This window comes from Podarcis gaigeae, assembly GCF_964106915.1.
Source record: "Podarcis gaigeae genome assembly, chromosome: Z".
Classification (NCBI taxonomy): domain Eukaryota; kingdom Metazoa; phylum Chordata; class Lepidosauria; order Squamata; family Lacertidae; genus Podarcis; species Podarcis gaigeae.
In genome coordinates this window covers 13,035,261-13,055,952 of record NC_139691.1, presented here as the reverse complement: position 1 = coordinate 13,055,952, position 20,692 = coordinate 13,035,261, and the positions used below count along the sequence as shown (strand labels likewise).

Genomic DNA, 20,692 nt, shown 5'->3' with positions numbered 1-20,692 from the left:
CACCACCAGGCTGCATTCATTCACTCATCAGCACTGATTTCAGTGCCAAGAGGCCAATTGTTCTTTGGGTTAAACTTCTACTAGAAAAATATGTTTGACCCAGTGAGAGCAGGATGCAAAACAGCAGGATGGGCGCTGCCTAGATCAAGCATGCAACAAAAAGAAGGCATGCATTTTCAATCTTAGTAATTAACTTCTAGAGATCAGCAAGTCACCGAATTGGTGAAAGGGACCTTAGAAATCATCCGATCCAGCCAGCAACTCAGTACAAGATCTGAAATGCAGGAGGCGACTGCAGGATCCCTGACAGGTGAGCCGTCGAAGCAGCTGTTTCAAACACCTACTGCAAAGGGAAAATCACCACCTCCTGAGGGAGGCTGTTCTATCGTCAAACAGCTCTTACCGTCAGGACAGTTCTCTTAACGTTCACCTGAGCTCTGCTTCCCTGCCATTTCCAGTCACTTGCAATCTCCAGAGGAAAGAGCAGTGGTGGCTGGTACACATTGGGGCTGGTAGGGCAGGAGGCAGGGGAGGGGAAAACAGTAGGTGGAGCCCAGAACCCATGATAGGTGGAGGCAGAACCAATGACAGGCAGGGCCAAGCCATTTTATCTTAGGCCCCGTCCTCTTCCTCCCTGCTGAGTTCTGCAAGAGCAATGCTGACAGTAAGGAAGAGGAAGGTGACAGGCAGGACAACCCACTGGACTGGCTGTAAGAAGGCTGGCGAGTGAGTGCTGACCGAGGTTGGTGGGGCACTTACCCATTCATCCTAATAGACCAGCCTCCACTGTAGGGCAGGAGGCAGGGAGATGAACATTAGGTGGAGAAAGAGCCAGTGACAGGCGGAACCACCACCTGATTGGTTATAAAAAAGAAGGCAAGAAGGTGGGCTGGCCTTATTTATAGGTAACATAGAAAGCTGCCTTTACCAAATCAGACCATCGCTCTACCTAGCTCAGCATTGTCTATGGTGAAAGGCAATGGCTCTCCAGAATTTTAAGACACGCGGTCTTTTCCTGTTACCTGAAAATTTAAGGCACTGAACCTGGGATCTTTTGTACAAACTCATTACAGGCCGCATTGAAGCTAATGGACAAAGGGCTTACTCCGAATATAACTCAGTCCAGGAATGGGGAACTTTTGGCCCACCAGATGTTGTTGAACTACAACTCTCATAAGCCCCATCAAACATGGCCAGTAACAAAGGATGGTGGGAGTTGTAGTTCCCCACACCTTGAAGCATAAGAACATAAGCAGAGCTGTATAAAAACATTAAGATGATAATAATAATAATAATTCCATTCTCATGTTGGCCAACCAGATGTTCCAGTGTCTCAGGAACCAGAGTCAAGCGTAGGTCAGATGGTGTCAGTAAAGTTAACTCTTTATTCAAAGCAACCAAAGTTAACTCTTTATTCAAAGCAACCAGGCCAGTAATCCTACCAACTCTTCCCGGTATGTGTTGCCCCAATGAGGCAGCTGCAAGGACTGAAGGTCCCTGCCTTCCCATAGCAGCCTAAGTTCCGTCCTCTCCAGCGTTTTCCCCCAAGCAATCAGAGACTGCCTCTGAGCACAACCAATCTCTCTGTGTGTTTTTAGGGACCAGGTCGGTTTGGGGGAGCTGGTTGCAGTAGGAGGGGGAGACTCCCTGGATTCTTCAGTGGCCTTCCTCATCACTGCCTCTTGTCCTACCCCCTTGTCCTGCCTCCTTTTCTGAGCCTGGCCTGCTCTCTGTCCCTGGCTTTTTCTTCAGCTTCTGGCACTTCCTCGTCCCAATCTGCTGTGTCTTCTCCTTCTGACCACACTTCACCGTCCTACCACCAATCCCCTGGCTCTGAGCCTTCTTCCCCTGGGGGTTCCCTTGGAAGTACCCCTTGCTGATGCCTCCCACCATTCATTTGCATCCAGCCAGCTCATGACACAATGGGAATCCTGCAAGCAGGACCTAAGTGCAACACTCTCCCCTCCTGCGGCTTCAAGCAACTGGCATTTAGTAGCATTACTACTTCTGATTATGGAGACAGAACATAGACATCATGACTAACAGCAACTGATAGTCCTACGCTCCATGATTTTGCCTTATCCTCTTTTAAAGCCTTCCAAGTTAGTGGCTACCAGTGACTCCTTTGGGAGAGAGTTCCAGAGTTTAACAATGCACTGCAATGTGAAACAACAACAGTGCATTGACAGAGGGTTTATACTGGACGGGTCATCATTCTATTTTATTTCTTGTTCTGTGATATGCCCCCTAAATGGTACCACATTATTGCTCCCGGGCGGGTGGGCACGCTTGTTCTACAGGGGGAACAGAAGGAGGACACTCATAAAATTAAACCAGAACAATTGTGGTATGAAAAGTTACAGAATTTCAGCAGAACGCTATGGAACATGCAGGAAACGAAGCAGGATATCTGCCCCAAAACTTTTGCAGGCTCAATTAGGATCAAAAGCGGGTGGCTGATAACAACATGAGCACAAATCATTATAAATATACAATACAGAGGATGCTGGGAGGGGACCTGGGTAATAACAACCAGGGACCATTTCTCTTACCATGCCAGGCTTGTGGAAACAGGATACTTTTACTCAATGGACCTTTCGGTTCAATGCTACAGAGTTCTTCCTCTGTTCTTAAAGTTTAACCCCCCTTTAATCGTTTTCTTCCTGTTACACACTGCACAGGAAGGAACAAAAGGGGCTTCTAGTGTTCTTGGTAGTTATATTTTGAGGAAGCCAGTGAATCCATGCAAGGGCTCTGTTCTTACCACATAAACCCAAACCATGAGTCAGACGCTACAGAATCAACAATGTACTTTCTGTACGTTTGGTCCGTCATGGCAGCCAGGAAGAGGAGTTCCAGCCAGTGGCAAACAAAGGAAATAAACCAGTTCTCTCTCAGATTACTAGAAAGCCCCGGCTGTGGAGGCTGCTGCCCATTGGCAGAAGTCAGGAAGCCCAGAAATAGGTGGCACCAGAGCCAATGACAGGCGCAGCCATCTAAATCTAGTTTTGTCCCCATCCGGCTGAGTTTTACACGAGCTCAGGTGTGGGTGAACCTGTCAGTTCTGATTTCTCTCAGGTAGGATCCACACCATGCATTTAAAGCACTCTTATACTACATTAACAGCAGTTGCCTGGTGGCAAATTCAGAAGCAAAGGGTGCCTTCATGATAGTCACATCATGCCCCCACTCCTCCTAAGATTGTACAATAAAGGCCGAAATATTGGGAAATTTTGGAACAAGAAGGAGATAGACTGAAACTGCAGAGTTTTGAGAAACTAAAAAACAAAGTGCGAGATTGGCTTCATTATTATCAGATAATGGAGGCATACAATTTGGACAATAAAATTGGCTTCCAGGTGGAAAAATCAATTTAGAAACAGAACTGTTAGAACCCAAAACTAAGATTTTGTCAAAGATGTATAACTTGCTGTTGAAATGGAACACTCAGTATGAAACGGTTAAATCTGCTATGATTAAATGGGCACAAGATGTTGGACATAACATTATGTCTGCTGACTGGGAACAGTTATGGACCACAGGTATGAAGTTTACGGTATGCAATGCCTTAAGAGAGAATATTATGAAAATGATATACAGGTGGTACATGACCCCAGTCAAGCTCGCAAAAAATTATCATTTGCCCAATAATAAATGTTGGAAATGTAAAGAAAATGAAAGTATATTCTTTCACCTTTGGTGGACATGCCCAAGGATTAAGGCTTTCTGGGAAATGATCTATAACAAAATGAAAAAGGTATTTAAATATACCTTCCTGAAGAAACCAGAGGCCTTTCTCCTGGGCATGGTCGGCCAATTGGTGCCAAAGAAGGATAGAACTTTCTTTATGTATGCCACAACAGCAGCAAGAATACTTATTGCAAAGTACTGGAAGACACAAGACCTACCCACCCTGGAAGAATGGCAGATGAAGGTGATGGACTATATGGGATTGGCAGAAATGACTGGCAGAATCCGAGACCAGGGAGAAGAGTCAGCGGAAGAAAATTGGAAGAAATTTAAAGACTATCTACAGAAATATTGTAAAATTAATGAATGTTAGAATGATGTTGGAAAGAAATTAAGTGGTTTCCAGCTGTAATGCTTTAAGAGAATATGAAGAAAAAGGCTTAGAAACAGGTAAAAATTTAATGGTAAGGATTTGCTGAACTAACAATCTGAATTGGAATACAAAAAAGGGAGGTATGAGGAGGTCTGGGAAACAAGCTAAAGGAAAATAAGTAATGGAAAATCTGTGTGTTTTTAATTGTTTTTATTTTTGTATTTTTGTTATTTTTTCTTTTTCTTTTTATTGTATTATTAATAAAAATCTTAATAAATATTCTATAAAAAAAGATTGTACAATAAAAATGACCTTTCAGGTCTCAATGTTCTGCTGAGGATGACAGTGTGGTCACATTCTTAAAAGGTAAATGGACCCCTGACCATTAGGTCCAGTTGTGGCTGACTCTGGGGTTGCGGCGCTCATCTCGCTTTATTGGCTGAGGGAGCCGGTGTACAGCTTCCAGGTCAAGTGGTTAGCATGACTTAAGTCGCTTCTGGCAGGCCAGAGCAGCGCACGGAAATGCCGTTTACCTTCCCGCCGGAGCGGTACCTATTTATCCACTTGCACTTTGACGTGCTTTCGAACAGCTAGGTTGGCAGGAGCTGGGACCGAACAACAGGAGCTCACCCCATTGCGTGGATTTGAACCGCCGACCTTCTGATCAGCAAGTCCTAGGCTCTTTGGTCCAGGTCACACCCGCGTCCAGGTCACATTCTTACCATACATTTAATGAACTATGATACCACTTTAAACAGCTATGGCTTCCCTGAAGAATTCTGGGAAATGTAGTATGTTAAGACTGGTGTTAGAAGACCCCCTAGTCCCCTCACGGAACTACAGTTCACAGAGTGGTTCTACGGTCAATCCCTTTTCACAGGGAACTCTGGGAATCGTAAGTCTCTGAGGGGAATTAGGGTCTTCTAACAACTCTTAGCAACTTTTTTTAAAAAAAAAAAACCACAGCTCCCATAATTCTTTGTGGGAAGCCATCACTGCTTAATGTGGTACGATGCTGCTTTAAATGCATAGTGTGGATGTGGCCTATGTCCTTTTGAGATCCAACAACAAGAAGATGATGATAGAGAGAGCAAATGATTGTTTTTTTTCACAGAGTAAATTACAGCTCACAGAGAGCAAATCAGGCACACACTTAGAAAACGGGTTTCTTTTTGTTGTTTTTTTCAGAGCAAAGTGAAACAGCTTTCAAAAGTTTCAATAATGCAGCCCACAGGATGTGTTATTGGGTTTTTTTAAAAAAAATAATAATTACAGTGTAGAGACATAAATGCACAGAAATGAAAAGCCCCCAGTTTCAAAATGCCTGGTCCCTTACCAAAGTAACAGCAATTTGCCTTCAAATGAAAGCCATTTCAAGCACTTCTCTGAAGAATGGAGCAGGGCGGGTGGGTGGGAGGAAGAAGAAGAAAGCAGAGACCTCGGGTATCCCAGAACATCCTTGGCAATGGACGTTCTGTCACAAAACTGCCTGAGCAAAAAATATTTAGTACTGCAAATAGTGGGCTCATTCATTAGCTGCCTAGAGCAGATTAACACCTGAACTTTGCAGCATCAAGGCATAAGTCAATGCAAATCAGTCTGCGGGAGTTTGGGTGTGTAGGATGTTTACATAGGAACCCTGCTCCCAAAAAGGAAAGGTTCTACAATCCCCCATGACCTTGTACAACCTCCATTCACCCCGTCATCAGAATTGTAGTCTGTTAAGGGTGCTGAAAGTTGTTAGGAGACCTTCAACAAACTGCAGTTCCTAGGACACTTTGTGGGAAGCCATGTGTCTTAAAGTGGAATAAGAGTGCTTTAAATGTATGGTGTTGGTGTGCCTCTCATTTTCTACATCAGTTTTGCAACCCTTGAAAAGAAAAGAAGAGTAAACAAAAGAGAACACATTTTTGGAAATCAACTTCCCATAGTACAATGCCTTTCATATGTTATTTTCACTAATATATGCATACTTTACCCTAGTATATGCATTCTTATACACAATACTTGGCCAGAAAATTGCACTGCAAAATTCAGAGAAGTTCAAGGAGGGCTGCGTTTCATTTTGCATATTGTTCCATGAGAGGGTGAATTAGGTTAAGGTCGCCAATAGATATGAACTGAATGGGACTTCTCCTCATTCAGTGAAAACACTGACACTCAGGGGAAGGAAGCTGACAGCCATTACCACCACACCCTGGATGCCATTAAGATGGCAAGCAGGTAGGGGAAACATCTCATGCACTCTAATGGAACAGCCTCCACTGAGCCTAGGTCATCCCATGACTGGTGGCATGTTCCAGAGAAAGCAAAAGGGAGTTATTCCTCCTTGCAACCTATACTTAACTGGAGGAACTCTTGTTCTTGTTCCCAGACGTTGGCACTCCCTCCTGACCTAAGAGAAGTTAATATAATCATCATCATCATCATCATCTATTATTTGTATCCCGCCCACCTGGCTGGGTTTCCCCAGCCACTCTGGGCGGCTTCCAACAAAGATGTAAAATACACTAAAATGTCACATATTAAAAACTTCCCTGAACAGGGCTGCCTTCAGATGTCTTCTGGATGTCAGGTAGTTGTTTATCACTTTGACATCTGATGGGAGGGCATTCCACAGGGTGGGCGCCACTACCGAGAAGGCCCTCTGCCTGGTTCCCTGTAACTTGCCCTCTTGCAGTGAGGGAACCGCCAGAAGGCCCTCGGAGCTGGACCTCAGTGTCCGGGCAGAACGATGGGGGAGGAGACGCTCCTTCAGATATACTGGACCGAGGCCGTTTAGGGCTTTAAAGGTCAGCACCAACACTTTGAATTGTGCTTGGAAACGTACTGGGAGCTAGACTCCTTTCTTATTGTCCTGCCCACAGGTGAAGAAGACCTTCTTTTTCCAACAGGCTTTTGGGAACAGAGTGCTTTTAATGAAAGGACTGGTGCTGTGCTGTTTTTGTTGTGGTTGCTTGTATGTTTTTAATAGATCAGGTAGGTAGGTAGATGATAGATGCTTTTAATTTTATTAATGTTTAATAGTTTTAAAATTATTTTTCCTCTATGTTTTTAGGGATTACCCTTTCTAGGAACAGTCCACACTTTAAAGCTCCATTTCTGAGGGCTCTATCTCTGCTCTGGAGTTTTCCCCATGAAAGCTGACTCTGTGGAAAACCTGAATTGTCATTTGTTGCGCTTCAACTTTGCGGGCAAACCTCTGCGGCGAGAGAGAGAGCGTGCACTCAGATACAGAGCTTTAAAGCACAGATCTGTGCCTGGAAAGAGCAGACAAAAAGGTAAGCGTTGATAAGCCCCTGTTTTACCTGTGTCGCCTTGAACAGCAGCCACTATGCAATTCACTGCTAGCAATAAGGGCTAACAGCGGATCTTCTGTGTTCAAGGTAGCATATGGCAGATTACTGGCTAGATCTAGACCTTTTCAGGCTTCCCAAGAGGTCAGCTTCCCAAGAGGTCAGGCTGGCCCACCATTTCATATGGTTTAGCAACAGATGCACAGCGATTTTTTTCTCAGCATCCCAAGCTCACCTCCTTCTGATAAGTACAGCTCAGCTACTCAAGGGTTTTAAAAGCATCACTCTGAAACTTACCCAAGCTCTCTGGGACAGACAATCCCAGTGAGGAAAGGTTTCAGCAATTAGGGCTTTCTTCGTTTAGCGGGGGGGGGAAGGACACTCAGACGCGACATTATTATAGAAATGTTTAAAATTATGCATGGCACAGAGAAAGTGGATAGATAGAAGTACTCCTTCCCTTTCTCATAAACCTAGAAGTCATGGACACCCGATGAGGTTGAATGCTGGAGGATTTAATAATAATAATAATAATAATTTTTTATTTATACCCCGCCCTCCCCAGCCAAGGCCGGGCTCAGAGCGGCTTACAAGCAATAATAAAAACAAAATGAATGATTACAAACTTAAAAACAAAAATAAAACACAACAATTAAAATAATGGAACATTAAAATATTAAAATGTAGCCTCATCGCAGGAGGAGAAGGAAAAGAAGGGGAAAAAGAGAGAGGGGGGGGGAGGGAGGGAATCAAACTGGCTCCAAGCCAAAGGCCAGGCGGAACAACTTTGTCTTACAGGCCCTGCGGAAAGAAATCAGATCCTGCAGGGCCCTGGTCTCATGAGGCAGAGCGTTCCACCAGGCCGGAGCCAGAGTTGAAAAGGCCCTGGCTCTGGTCGAAGCCAATCTAACTTCCTTAGGGCCCGGGACCACTAGGGTGTTGTTATTTATGGACCTTGAGGCTCTCCGTGGGGCATACCAGGAGAGGCGGTCCTGGAGGTACGAGGGTCCTAGGCCGTGAAGGGCTTTAAAGGTCAAAAGCAGCACCTTAAATCTGACCCTGTACTCCACCGGGAGCCAGTGCAGCTTGAAAAGCACTGGGTGAATATGCTCCCATGGCAGAGACCCCGTGAGGAGCCTCGCTGCAGCATTCTGTACCCGCTGGAGTTTCTGGGACAGCTTCAAGGGCAGCCCTGCGTAGAGCGAATTACAGTAGTCAAGCCTGGAGATGACCGTCGCATGGATCACTGTGGCCAAGTCAGGGCGGGAAAGGTAAGGGACCAACTGCTTGATGCGGCGAAGGTGGAAAAATGTCGCCTTGGCTGTTGCTGTAACCTGCGCCTCCATGGAAAGGGAGGCGTCAAGGATTACACCCAAACTCTTAACGGAAGGCAATGGCACTAATTGGGCCCCTGCAAGAGAAGGGAGTTGGTCCCTCATCCCCATGCCATCCCGACCTAGCCATAGGACCTCTGTCTTCGAAGGATTTAGTTTCAATCGGCTCCCACGAAACCATCCAGCCACAGCTTCCAAGCATCTGGTCAACGTGTTTGGGGCCGAGTCGGTGTGGCCATCCATCAGCAGATAGAGCTGAGTGTCATCAGCATATTGGTGACAGCCCAGCCCAAAGCTCCGGATAATCTGGGCAAGGGGGCGCATAAAGATGTTAAAAAGCATCGGGGAGAGAATTGCGCCCTGCGGCACTCCACACACCAAGGAGTGGCGCGACGACATTTCCCTCCCTAGTGCCACCCTCTGTCCCCGACCAGAGATAAAAGAGCACAACCAGTTACGGGCTATGCCCTGTATCCCCACGTCTGCGAGGCGGTGGTCCAGAAGATCATGATCGACCATGTCAAAGGCTGCTGACAAATCTAAAAGGATCAGCAGTCCTGACCCGCCTCGATCCAGTTGTCTACGGAGATTGTCTGTTAAGGCAACCAGAGCCGTCTCCGTCCCAAAACCAGGACGGAAACCGGACTGAAATGGATCTAATGCCGATGTTTCCTCCAGAAACCTACCAAGCTGCTCAGCAACCGCTCTCTCAATTACCTTACCCAGGTATGGGAGATTTGAAACTGGGTGGTAATTGGATAGGTCTAAGGGATCTAATGAAGTTTTTTTTTTAAGAGTGGACACACCACTGCCTCCTTCAGTTCCCCTGGGAATGTCCCCGTGTCAAGGGACAAATTGATAATTTCAACCAGAGGGGTCCGCGCAACATCTGGACACTCCCTAACCAACCAAGACGGGCACGGATCAAGGAGGCAGGTGGTGGGCCTACTAACTTGGAGGAATCTATCCACATCAGTAGGGAGTATCCGATCGAAATGGTCCAACACTGGACCTGAAGTCATTTGAGGGGCCTCCAGTTCAGTCACTGTATCTAAATTGGCAGGGAGGTCACGGCGGAGCAATAGGACTTTATCCGCAAAAAAACTCGCGAATGCCTCACAGCTGTGGGTCGAATTTGTGCTTAAATTTGATTGTCCTCCTAAGGACGTTATTGACCTAATTATTCTAAAAAGTTGTGCCGGGCGAGAGCTAGCGGATGCAATGGAAGCTGCAAAGTAAGATTTCTTAGCAGCTTTCATAGCCATCTCATAGGCTTTCATAAGCGTCCGATAAGATGTTCTTGAGGCTCCGTCACGAGTCCGTCGCCATACTCGCTCTAGCCGTCTGAGATCCTGCTTCATTTTCCGGAGCTCCTCAGTAAACCAAGGGGCCCGGTTTCGACGGGGTCGCAGAGGGCGCTTAGGTGCGATCTCATCAATGGCTGCCAAGATTTAGGACGTGTGAAAGGAAGAACTTATTTACACAGCACAATTAAACTATGAAACTGCCACAGAAGGCAGTGATGACCAGCGGCAGAGCAAGCCGATTGGGTGCCTGGGGCAGTGTGTGTGCCCTGAGCCCAGGGGCGGGGCCAGCCACCCGCGGGACAGGGCGAGCTGAGGCAGGATGCTCCATGGAGCCTCCAAAAAGTCTGCCTGCCTCCTCCCACTCAGCCACCCTACAGCTGCGGGGGAGGGGGGTAGGCAGCAGGCAGACTGTTTGGGGCCCCACGGTGAGTGCCACCTAGCATTTTGTCACCCCCCTCAATGGTGACACCCGGGCAGCCCGCCCCCACCACACACACCCTTCCTCTGCCCCTGGTGATGACCTTCAGGTTTGGATTACTTTAAAAGAGGAATCATGGAGGAGAAGGCTATCTATGGCTACTAGCCATGGTGGCTATGTTCTGCCGTCATTGTTGAAGAGTGTGTTTCTGAATGCCAGTGGCTGAAAACTGCAGGAGGAGAGAGGGCTCTTGCACTCGGGACCTGCTTGCAGGCTTCCCATGGGGCATCTAGTTGGCCACTGTGGGAACAGAATTCTGAACTAGATGGGCTATTGGTCTCATCCAACAGGTGTCCTCTTTATGCCCTTCAAGGGACTTAGCTCAGAGGTATACTCCATGTGCCAGAACCCTTGAAAGTCACTTCCAGTCAGGCCATGCAGTACTGAGCTAGATGGACCAATAGTTTGACTCCCTCATAAAAGGCAGCTTCCTAAGTTTAAAGGGAAAGACCATAGCTCAGTGGTAGAGCACCTGCTTTGCACACAGAAGGTCCCAGGCAGAGCAGGGAAGGATCCTGTGTCTGAAAACATGGGAGAGCTGCTGCCAGTCAGCATGGATAGTACTGCGCTAGATAGACCAATGGTCTGAATGGTGTGAGATGAGGAGGGGGCTTAATCCCTGTAACTGAAACTTTATGGTTTTAACTTTATTGGTATCCACCATCACCCTAAACCCTTAGCATGGGGATTGGAAGGGATGAAACAAATAGCTCAGGAAATGGGTTTAAAAGTAAAGGATAAAAGGACCCCTGACCATTAGGTCCAGTTGTGGCCGACTCTGGGGTTGCGGCGCTCATCTCACTTTACTGGCCAAGGGAGCCGGCGTACAGCTTCCGGGTCATGTGGCCAGTATGACTAAGCCGCTTCTGACGAACCAGAGCAGTGCACGGAAACGCCGTTTACCTTCCCGCCAGAGTGGTACCTATTTATCTACTTGCACTCTGGTGTGCTTTCGAACTGCTAGGTGAGCAGCAGCTGGGACTGAGCAATGGGTGCTCACCCCGTCGTGGGGATTCAAACCACCAACCTTCTGATCAGCAAGCCCTAAGCTCTGTGGTTTAGACCACAGCGCCACCCTAAGCCCTCAGCATGGCGATTGGAGGGGATAAAACAAATAGCTCAGGAAATGGGTTTAGCAGCTCTCAAGTAGCTGCTTATGAACACTGGCATTCCAAGGGCCCAGGAAGAGCAGGCAAAACTTGTTGGGCCTCATTCTTGAGCAGAAACACTTCATGCCCCTACTGATGGAAGGTGCTCACCCCCCCCCCCCCGTTTGCTGCTGTGAATCTCCAGCAGGGCTGGCAACAGGAAGGGAGCAAAGTATTTGCAGGCTCCTGGTTAATGTTTCCTGGGACTAGTAGGGCAGAATGCTTCAAAATTTCCACATGTAAGGATCACAAGCATTTTTCAGGATGTGGAAACATCTGGTCTTTGCAATCAACTTGCAACCACACTAGTCAGGGAATGCTTTGCAGAACATTATCTCACCACCATTTTCTCCACTGATATCTGGGCAAACAGCGACCAGCAGTCTTCATATGGTTTGTGGATGTCGGATGTGCTGAGTCACCTCATCTGACACACACAAACTCTGGAAGTGAGGCTACCAACTTGTTTTACTGATGGGCTTTTAACTGCAGCAACCGCAGGGGAACCTTTTCAGCCCAAGGGCCACATTCCCTCTAAACAACCTTCTGAGGGCCACATACCAGTTGGTAGGCAGGGCCAGGAGCAAAGGTGGGTTGGAGCAATGGATTTTACCTTTGTACTGTCAGCTTATTCACACACACACACACACACACACACACACACACACATCTCTATCTTCCATCCTGGACAAGCAAGAGGCATTATCAGAGTTTAAGGGTACTGGCCACCCAGGCAAAAACACTAAAGGTGTGAAGCAGGGTCAATGCAAAGTGTCACCTAGGGAGAGGGGGTGTGGTCTTGGAAGAGTTTTGAGGGCCACATAGAGAGGCCTGGAGGCACTACTCCTGCACAAATTGAGCAACTGAAGCTTTTCCTAGCATGGAGCTGAAGCAGTGGGGAAAACCTCAGCTGCTCAATTTATCCCATTGCAGGCCGCTGTTAAAAGCATAGGAATAGACAGAAAGGTGGCAACACTAGCCGGAAACCCTCTAAGTGGAGAAATGGTTCATCAGATGGGTGACCAGTTGATCGCCAACGTGGTCATGCTGTGTGCACTGCCAGAGAATTTTCAATAATCTGTTTTGACATGTGCATTTCCCTTGAAGTTCCAAAGCAGGAAGTGCATCTTTTTATGTTTGAGTGCTGCGCGACGTGCGTCTCATTCCTAGTTAGAGAACTCATTTCCAGAGATTCATGACTTGCCATTGAAGTTGCAAACTACTTCCAAAGAAAGATGTCCTGATAAGCCACAATATCACTCCCAGGCACAGTACATGCAAGGGAAAGTCTGCGCACATGCACTTCCCCCCCCCCCCAGGAAAAAGTTTCACTTATAGCTTTCCTGCTTTTCCTATGGCTAATGTGCAGGAGCCCAACTAGAAAACAAAACTAATGGCAGCCTTAGAGTTGTCAGCTTTTAAGCTAACCCTGCTCATCTGCCTTTAGCTGCACTTCAACTGGCATACATTGGCAGATGGCAAAGCTGTTTTGAAAGGCTTTGCCAGCAGACAGATCAAGTGACTTGTGAAATGATGGCCAGGTCTGTTTTTTTCTGGTCAGCTGGCAAACCCAGTCCCACATCCCTCACTCTTTCCCTGACCATTACAGAAGAAAAAAGATGATGCCAACCCAAAGCAGCCTCATACAACAGTTTGAAAGCATTTTTCAGTTGCAGAAATTCAGCAAAGGCCATTTCACTGCCATCCTTTTCAGCTCTGTACCAGTAAAAACTTAATTCTCTTAAAGCAACTGCATGCCAGCCAGTTACTCACAGCATAGAAGTTTGCTCAGGGCATTGATTTCTCTGCATGGTTGCAAACTTCATACACTAGACTTTTGCTCCTCTGCAACTTGATCTGAAGACCACTACCAGGTGATTATAATCCCCCCCCCCCACTCCCAACACTGCAAAGACAAGTTGTTGCTGCTGCTGCAAATTAAGATACTCTTAAAAGACAATGACACAGAAGGTTCTTTTCTTCCTTCTGGAGCAGCCAGCAACTTTACAACCCTGTACTGACCCCATCAAAAAAATAATAAATACTGGACTCTCCGCTCCACCCATCCAGCCCAGCCCCACCACAGACAGACAGACAGCATTACCAAGCATTGGGCCTTCTTCGGAGCTGCAGCCTTGCTTCCCTCCTCTGAAGGAGCTGGGCCAGTCCCAAGGAACCGGCGTTAGCCATGTGGCATTTTTTTAGAAGTCGAGTCAGCAGGGTTGAGAGTGCAACCACTTGTGCAAAGCTGATGTGGCCTTTCGTGTGTGTGTGTGTGTGTGTGTGTGTGTGTGTCAGAGAGAGAGAGAGAGAGAGAAAAGAGCAAGAGATGGGAGCAGGGCCCTCCTCCCTCCTGAGCTTCCTCCTCACACCCTCTTGAGGCCTTATCGCTAAAGCACTGTGCAGCTGTGTTTGGCTGCTGGCCTGTCTGTGTTGCAAGAGTTCAGACACACACACAGAGAGAGAAACATAAACACCACATACACACACGGAGAGAGGCAAAAAGCCCATTCATTGGCTGCGTCTGGGTTGCGACAGGAAACCTGACTCTGGTTATGTGAGGCAGATCAGGCCACTGTCGCCACCCATTCCGCTACGGGTCTCTTGAGTCAAAGAGAGGTGAAGGGGCGGTAGGCCAGCCGGCCTGCACCACAGAATAGTCTGAAGCTTCTCACTTGGCCCCCAATTAAGGTGGATGACTTCAGACAGGCTGCTGTGCTCCTCTTGGGCCACGTGCTCCAGCTGCGACGTCTGAGGCCTTCATTACATGAGCCACATGACCAACTTTTACAGAGGACAATCCTCTATTTGAAGGGATTTGGACTATCCCTGTCTAAGGCCGCATTCACAGCATAAAAAGCACCATGATACCACTGTGGACAGTCAATGGTTTTAGTTTACAGGAACTTAAGAGTTGTTAGGAAACCTCTCGTGAACCTACAGCTCTCAAGGGTGGTATAACAGGTGATCCCTTTTCTCAGGGAACTCTGGGAATTGTAGATCTGGGAGGGGAAGGAGGTTCTACCAACAATTCTCAGCACCCAGAACAAATAACAGTTCCCAGGATTCTTTGGGCAAAGCCATAACCTGTTATCAGAGTGCTTTAAATGTGTGGTATGAATGTGGCCTACCCCTGGTCTAACCACCACACCAAACATCCAAGCCCTGGAACATAGGTTGTTGCTGGCACTGGTCTGCCTTGAGAGACAATGGAAGAGGATGCCTTCGGGGATAAAGTCAAGCGGTTGGAGAGTTACAGCACCTGCTACGGTCTCCCACCTTTCCTCCAAAAGGCTCAAGGTGGTTGTACAGTGTTCTCTCTCTTTGCCCATTTTATCCTCACAGCAACCTTGTGAGGTAGGATAGGCTGAGAGACAGCAACTGGCCCAAGGTCACCCAAGTGAGCTTCATGGCAACTGGTGGTGTAGTTGTTAGAATGTCTGTCGGCCAAGGACCTAGGAGGCCAGGGTTCAAGTCCCCACTCGGTCATGAAGCTCACTTTGTAATCTTGGGGTTGGCAAAAGGCTTGGCAGATAGGCAGAGGATATGAATATAATAAAATAAAAAATAAGCCACAGACCTTCCCCATCCCAGCTTTTTGTCTGCTGAAGCAGCCACCCAGCACAACAACAAAATCAAACCAGGCAAATAATTTCAGGGTTGCCAGTTTGTTTGTTTTTGTTTCTTTTAAAGGCCGCTGTAGGTATGCCTTGAATAGCTCTTCTCCCCTCATTTTCAGTTCCTAAGGCCAGTCACTCACCACTGGAAGGATCTCTTGCTGCATCAGCTGAAAACAGTCCCATGTCATTGCCCCTTTTCAGGCTCTGGCTTCCTCGACCAAACTTCCCAATGTTCAATGAACGGTTTTGTTTTTCTCCTCTGACTTTCTGCAGGGAAATGAGCCCTAGAGTTAGGAGTATGCAAATCCCTTTGAAAGACGCAACAATGGGCAGGTGTATTCTGTAATTTGCATAATTGTCATACAGACCAGTGTGTGTGTGTGCGCGCGCGCATGCGCACAGTTGTAAAACAATGCTAAATAAAATTTGTGCAAACCAATACAAAACGGCCAAAGATATGCTATATGTGTACATGCATCCTGCTAGGGCTCACTCCACTTGCCAGCCCTGCCTATCTGCCGGGTCCTTTGCCCTCACATTTCCCCCACACCCGGCCAACTTCTAATTCCTTTAAAGGTAAAGGTAAAGGTACCCCTGCCCGTACGGGCCAGTCTTGCCAGACTCTGGGGTTGTGCGCCCATCTCACTCAAGAGGCCAGGGGCCAGCGCTGTCCGAAGACACTTCCGGGTCACGTGGCCAGCGTGACATCGCTGCTCTGGCGCGCCAGAGCTGCACACGGAAACGCCGTTTACCTTCCCGCTAGAAAGCGGTCCCTATTTATCGACTTGCACCCGAGGGTGCTTTCGAACTGCTAAGTTGGCAGGCGCTGGGACCGAGCAACGGGAGCGCACCCCGCCGCGGGGATTCGAACCGCCGACCTTTCGATCGGCAAGCCCTAGGCGCTGAGGCTTTTACCCACAGCGCCACCCGCGTCCCTCTCTAATTCCTTTACACCTGACTAAAAAAACACACCATCTCTTTATACCTCAGCCCACCCCCTTACAGCTCAGCCTAATCACCAGCTGCAACATGGTGATAGCCATGGGCTTAGACAGGATTTATGTTAGTGCTGAGCTATCTGTGACGCGATTGCTCAGTTAGTTAAGCATTATTTATTTACTTGATTTTTTAAAATGCATATTAATAAGATACTACACTTTGATGCTAATAGCAAGCTCTGTAAGCATGGGTCCTGATGTGATCAAAAGTGTGATCAAAAGTGTGCAAATAGTTGAACTGTAAGCTTGTAGAATTACTCACCTGTAACATTCCATGAGAATGCAGTCTGTGTACTGGTGTGGAATGGCTTGGATGTGTGTAGGCTAAGCTTGTACCGGTGTTCAGCGGAAAGTGTGGACAAGGCCTAGTACCAGCCATACACAAGGGAGGAACTGGCAGACTTTGGGGAACTCCCAAGTTTTACAGAAGTACAAATAACATTAGCGGATGGGATGCTAAGGGGAGAAATCTTCTAAACTGACCAGTGAGGACTAACCCTGCTCATTGGCCCAGAATGTGGATTGACTGTTAGAAGGCAGAGAATAAAAACAGGGGAAGGAGATGTAATGGTGTACCCTGGAAAAGGGCATAGCTCAGCTGATTGGCTGTCACCTTGAAGGAGAGCACGCCATGCTGTAACTTTGTCACATTTAAGAATTTCATTTAAAATATTAAATTTGAATTGTTGTTTTAAAAATTAAATATCCCTGAAAGCCCAGTGAAAGGTAAGGTATATGCAGGCCCTTTTTAAAGAGGAGGTGGCATGGGAGTTTCATACACTGAGGCGTTTCACACACTGAGGCACTTGCTCTATCTATCTATCTATCTATCTATCTATCTATCTATCTAGATATCCATCCCTCCATTTGGAAACTGCCTTAGACTCCGGCTGTGGAAGAAAGGCAACATACAGTAATCTCCAAAACAATACCTGGAGGGCATGTCCCCCACACCTGCTCTCCAGTCTGGAGCATGCCATACTGCATATTGCAGCATCTTCAGCTAAACAAACCCGGGGGAGAAATCTCTGGCACAAAGTACAAGGAAAGAGGTGGTTTCCCCAAGCTACGTGCTAACATAAGCTTTGCATGTTTTCCCTATTGCTTGCTGGGTGGGGCCAACTGTCAGATGCTGAACAAGATAGAATTGCACCCAAGAGCAAAAAGATGCTTGAGCTGTCCAACTGGATCCGACATAGAGTTCAGTGGTGTAAAGGGGAGGGGAGGGGAATGGCATGGGACAATACAGGGGATTTATAGGTTTTCCTTGTTCCAGCAACTGAACTAGGTGATAATGTGGCTTTCAAGTTTGTTGATGGCTGATTAGCATAGAGAATGTCAAAGAACCAAGCAGAGGCTGGATATTTTTTCCTTTGACAGGGTTCCTACTACTGCACTGGCTAGCAGATCAAACAGTAATGCTTCTTTGCAATGTGGTCCACATTTCTAAATAAAAGCTGGAAGTTGCATTTTGGCTAGCTAAAGATAATATTGTTAAATCCCCTAAATAGGGGGTGGAGAACCTTGGGCCGTTAAATGCAGCCCTCCAAGGTTCTCCCGCAGGGTTTTCCCCACCACCTTCATGCCTCCCACTGGCGCTTGCAGACATCTTGGGTGCTTTTACCTGACTATAGTGTGTCCTTGAACTCTGATAATGTATTTTGCGTGCCTGGATGGAGGATGGAGAGGGGTGTGTGGATGAATGTGCAGACACTAGCTTATTTTACAGAGCGTAAAATTTGCATTCATTGCTCTGCCCACTTTCACCTATGGCTCTTTCAACCACCTACTATGTGCCCCTGCTACCGTCCGAGGTTGCCCAGAATGGAATATAGCCCTCAAGGCTGAAAGGTGCCCCCCGCCTGCCCTAGACAGCCTAGGAATGAGGCAGCATCTGAAGAACCTCTAAGTCCCATTCACATCTGTCTGATCATTGAGATAATCATTGGAGTCCCCAGTCTGAATCCCTCCACTTTCAGAGGTGAGGTGGATGGGTAGCAGCAACAGGGCCTTTGGGTGGTGGCTCCTTATGTGCTGGACTCATTTCTGCTACCAAGGCAGATAGTCAGGGTGCAGAAGGGGGTAAAGTGAGAGGATGTGGAGCTGAGGAACTGAACAAAGACAGACCCTACAAAATGAATACAAACAGAAGCAACTGAATTTTTGCCTTTCCACCTGTACTGCTTAAAAATTTAACTAGCTGCTTTCAAGCCAGAATTGTTTTGTCTGCAGTGGCAGCGGACAACTTACAGCATGTATTAAAAATTGTAGCACATCAGACATTTAAAATTTCCTGATACAGGGCTGCCTTCCAATGTATTCTTTTATAGTCAAGATAGTTGTTTATTTCCTGGAGATTTGATGGGAGGGCTTACCACAGTTTCATATTAACCTGCTGCAGATTCTTGTTTTATAACAGAGTTGGGGGGACCTTTATTCAGGCTGGGGGCCACACTCCCCTGTGGGGAGCTTCTTGGGGTCTGCAAGGCAGTGGTGGGCAGGGCTGTAGGCAAAAACGAACAATCAGTGTGACTTTTGTACAGTAGGTTTCTAACACATACCTCTTTCTGTCTCCTTCCACTCAAGAGGCACCATCAGAGCAGTAAGGAATGCGGCCTGGGGAGGGGGCATGGCTTATGGAGATCCCAAGGGCTGGAAAGATGCCTCAAAGGTGTAATTACAGATAGGTAGCCGTGTTGGTCTGCCATAGTCAAAACAAAAAAATTCCTTCCAGTAGCACCTTAAAGACCAACTAAGTTAGTTCTTGGTATGAGCTTTCGTGTGCATGCACACTTCTTCAGATACACACTGTATCTGTATTCTTCAGTGTGTATTCTTCAGATACACACTGTATCAAAGGTGTAAGTTCATCCATGGGCCATTGCTCAGTATGCAGGTACGTCAGCTCCTGGGGGCCTGCGGGCCCTCTCAGCATCTTTTGCAGGGAGCCAGTCCTCCCACCCCAATGTTGAGGAGGCTGAGTGTGGAGCGAAGCATGGAGCTGAGTGCAGCATGGCTCCAGCAGCCAGCTCCTTCTCCACCTCCTCCTGCTGTGGAGGGGAAAGAGGGTGGAAGCAGCCTCTCGCTGGTGGCAGCAACAGGAGCAGGCAGAGGAGGAAGCGCTGACGATTGAAGCCACACGGCAACCCATGGCTCCTCCCAGCATCCTGAGGAGGGTTGTAAGTGAACACTTGAGCATGAAAATCTCAGGACGCTGAATTCCACACCTGCTGTTGGTTTCTGTGTTTTGCATCATGGAGTAATGGATGAGACATGATGGCTACCCACCTCCCAGGCCATATCCCCTGTTGTTTCACTCCAGTCTGTTCTCTGAACACTATTGTTTCTGGAGTTAGTGCTGCTGGGCTCACCTAGAGTTCTGTGTGAAGCCTTTCCCATACTCCTGGCGCTTGAGCAGCTTCTCCCCAGAGTGGCCCCAGTGGTGCCTGTACAGATCCAAGCACAGGCTGAAGGTCTTCCCACTGGAACTGGTACAGTTTCTCCCCTGTGCGAATCCTCTGTTGCTTGGTGATGACCTGGCTCTGCCGGAAGCACATCTCACACTCAGTGCACTGGTACCATTTGCGGGCACAGGTGCTAAACCCTGTCTGTGGTGCCTACCCCTTTTCCCCAAATGATGAGACAAGAGACCAGAGTATGGGTTCAAATTGGCCACAACTTTATTGAGCTTCAGAAGTGGGGATCTTGACACAAGCCTTGGCAGGCAACCCTCTCAGCCCATCTGGCTGAGGATATGCAGGCTGATGAGGTGTAGTGAGAGGGGACTGCAAAGCACAAACTTAAACAGCATGCCCTTCCACTAACCTCAGCCTGGGAGTTTGACCTACATGCCGCCGCTCTAGGGCCAGGGACTCCCGGGTTTTGCCCTTTAATAGGCGCTGCAAATACCACCACTTGAGAAGGGAGCATGAATGCATTCCCCCCAACTTGACAATAGACTAAAGGATACCTTGGCAAGGCCTAAAACTGCCAAAGTTGTGACAAAATGCTATGAGGAAGGCGAAACCTGCCAATGCAGGGGAAATTCCTTCCCAGTTCTGAACACAGCAACCATCTTATGACCGCAGCAGCACCCGCTGACCTGGAACGCAAAATATTAGTCTGTAAGGAAAAAGTACCATTAACTTGATGACCGCTGACCTAGGATGAAATTATTTGGAGGCAAGCAATTATTAATTTGAGGGAGGGTGGGTGGGTGGTGTGATCCTGGAAGAAAACCAAGTGAGGCTTGGTCAAAAGGGTCAGCCTCTTTTCTTTGGCCTTAGCCCCACCCCATTGTCCTCCCTGGCCAAGGGCAGGTCAAAGCCCAACCCAAGCAGGGGGGAGGCACCCGTCCAGCTGAGCCCGAGTCCCACAATCAAGGACCAATAACCCATGCTCTGCCATCAAACCCTGTTGTTTACCCAGTCCCTGAGGACTTGTCGCAA

General features: G+C 47.6%; 1 protein-coding gene across 7 annotated transcripts in view; it reads right to left on the bottom strand.

Moving 5' to 3' along the window:
- TOR4A (torsin family 4 member A) overlaps positions 1–15,522 on the bottom strand; it is a 28,310-nt gene extending 12,788 nt beyond the window's left edge. For 2 of the 7 annotated variants that reach the window (XM_083721216.1, XM_083721220.1), the window contains exon 1: positions 13,731–14,061. In XM_083721216.1, the coding sequence (XP_083577342.1) occupies positions 13,731–13,737 (7 nt within the window). In that variant the 5' untranslated portion in view covers positions 13,738–14,061. Of the gene's footprint in view, positions 1–403; positions 661–2,552; positions 2,685–2,764; positions 2,858–13,730; positions 14,062–15,386 lie in introns of those variants that run through there. The other 5 variants (XM_083721217.1, XM_083721221.1, XM_083721215.1 and 2 more) reach the window with 4 other exon arrangements.
- Between the last annotated feature and the right edge of the window lie 5,170 nt (positions 15,523–20,692).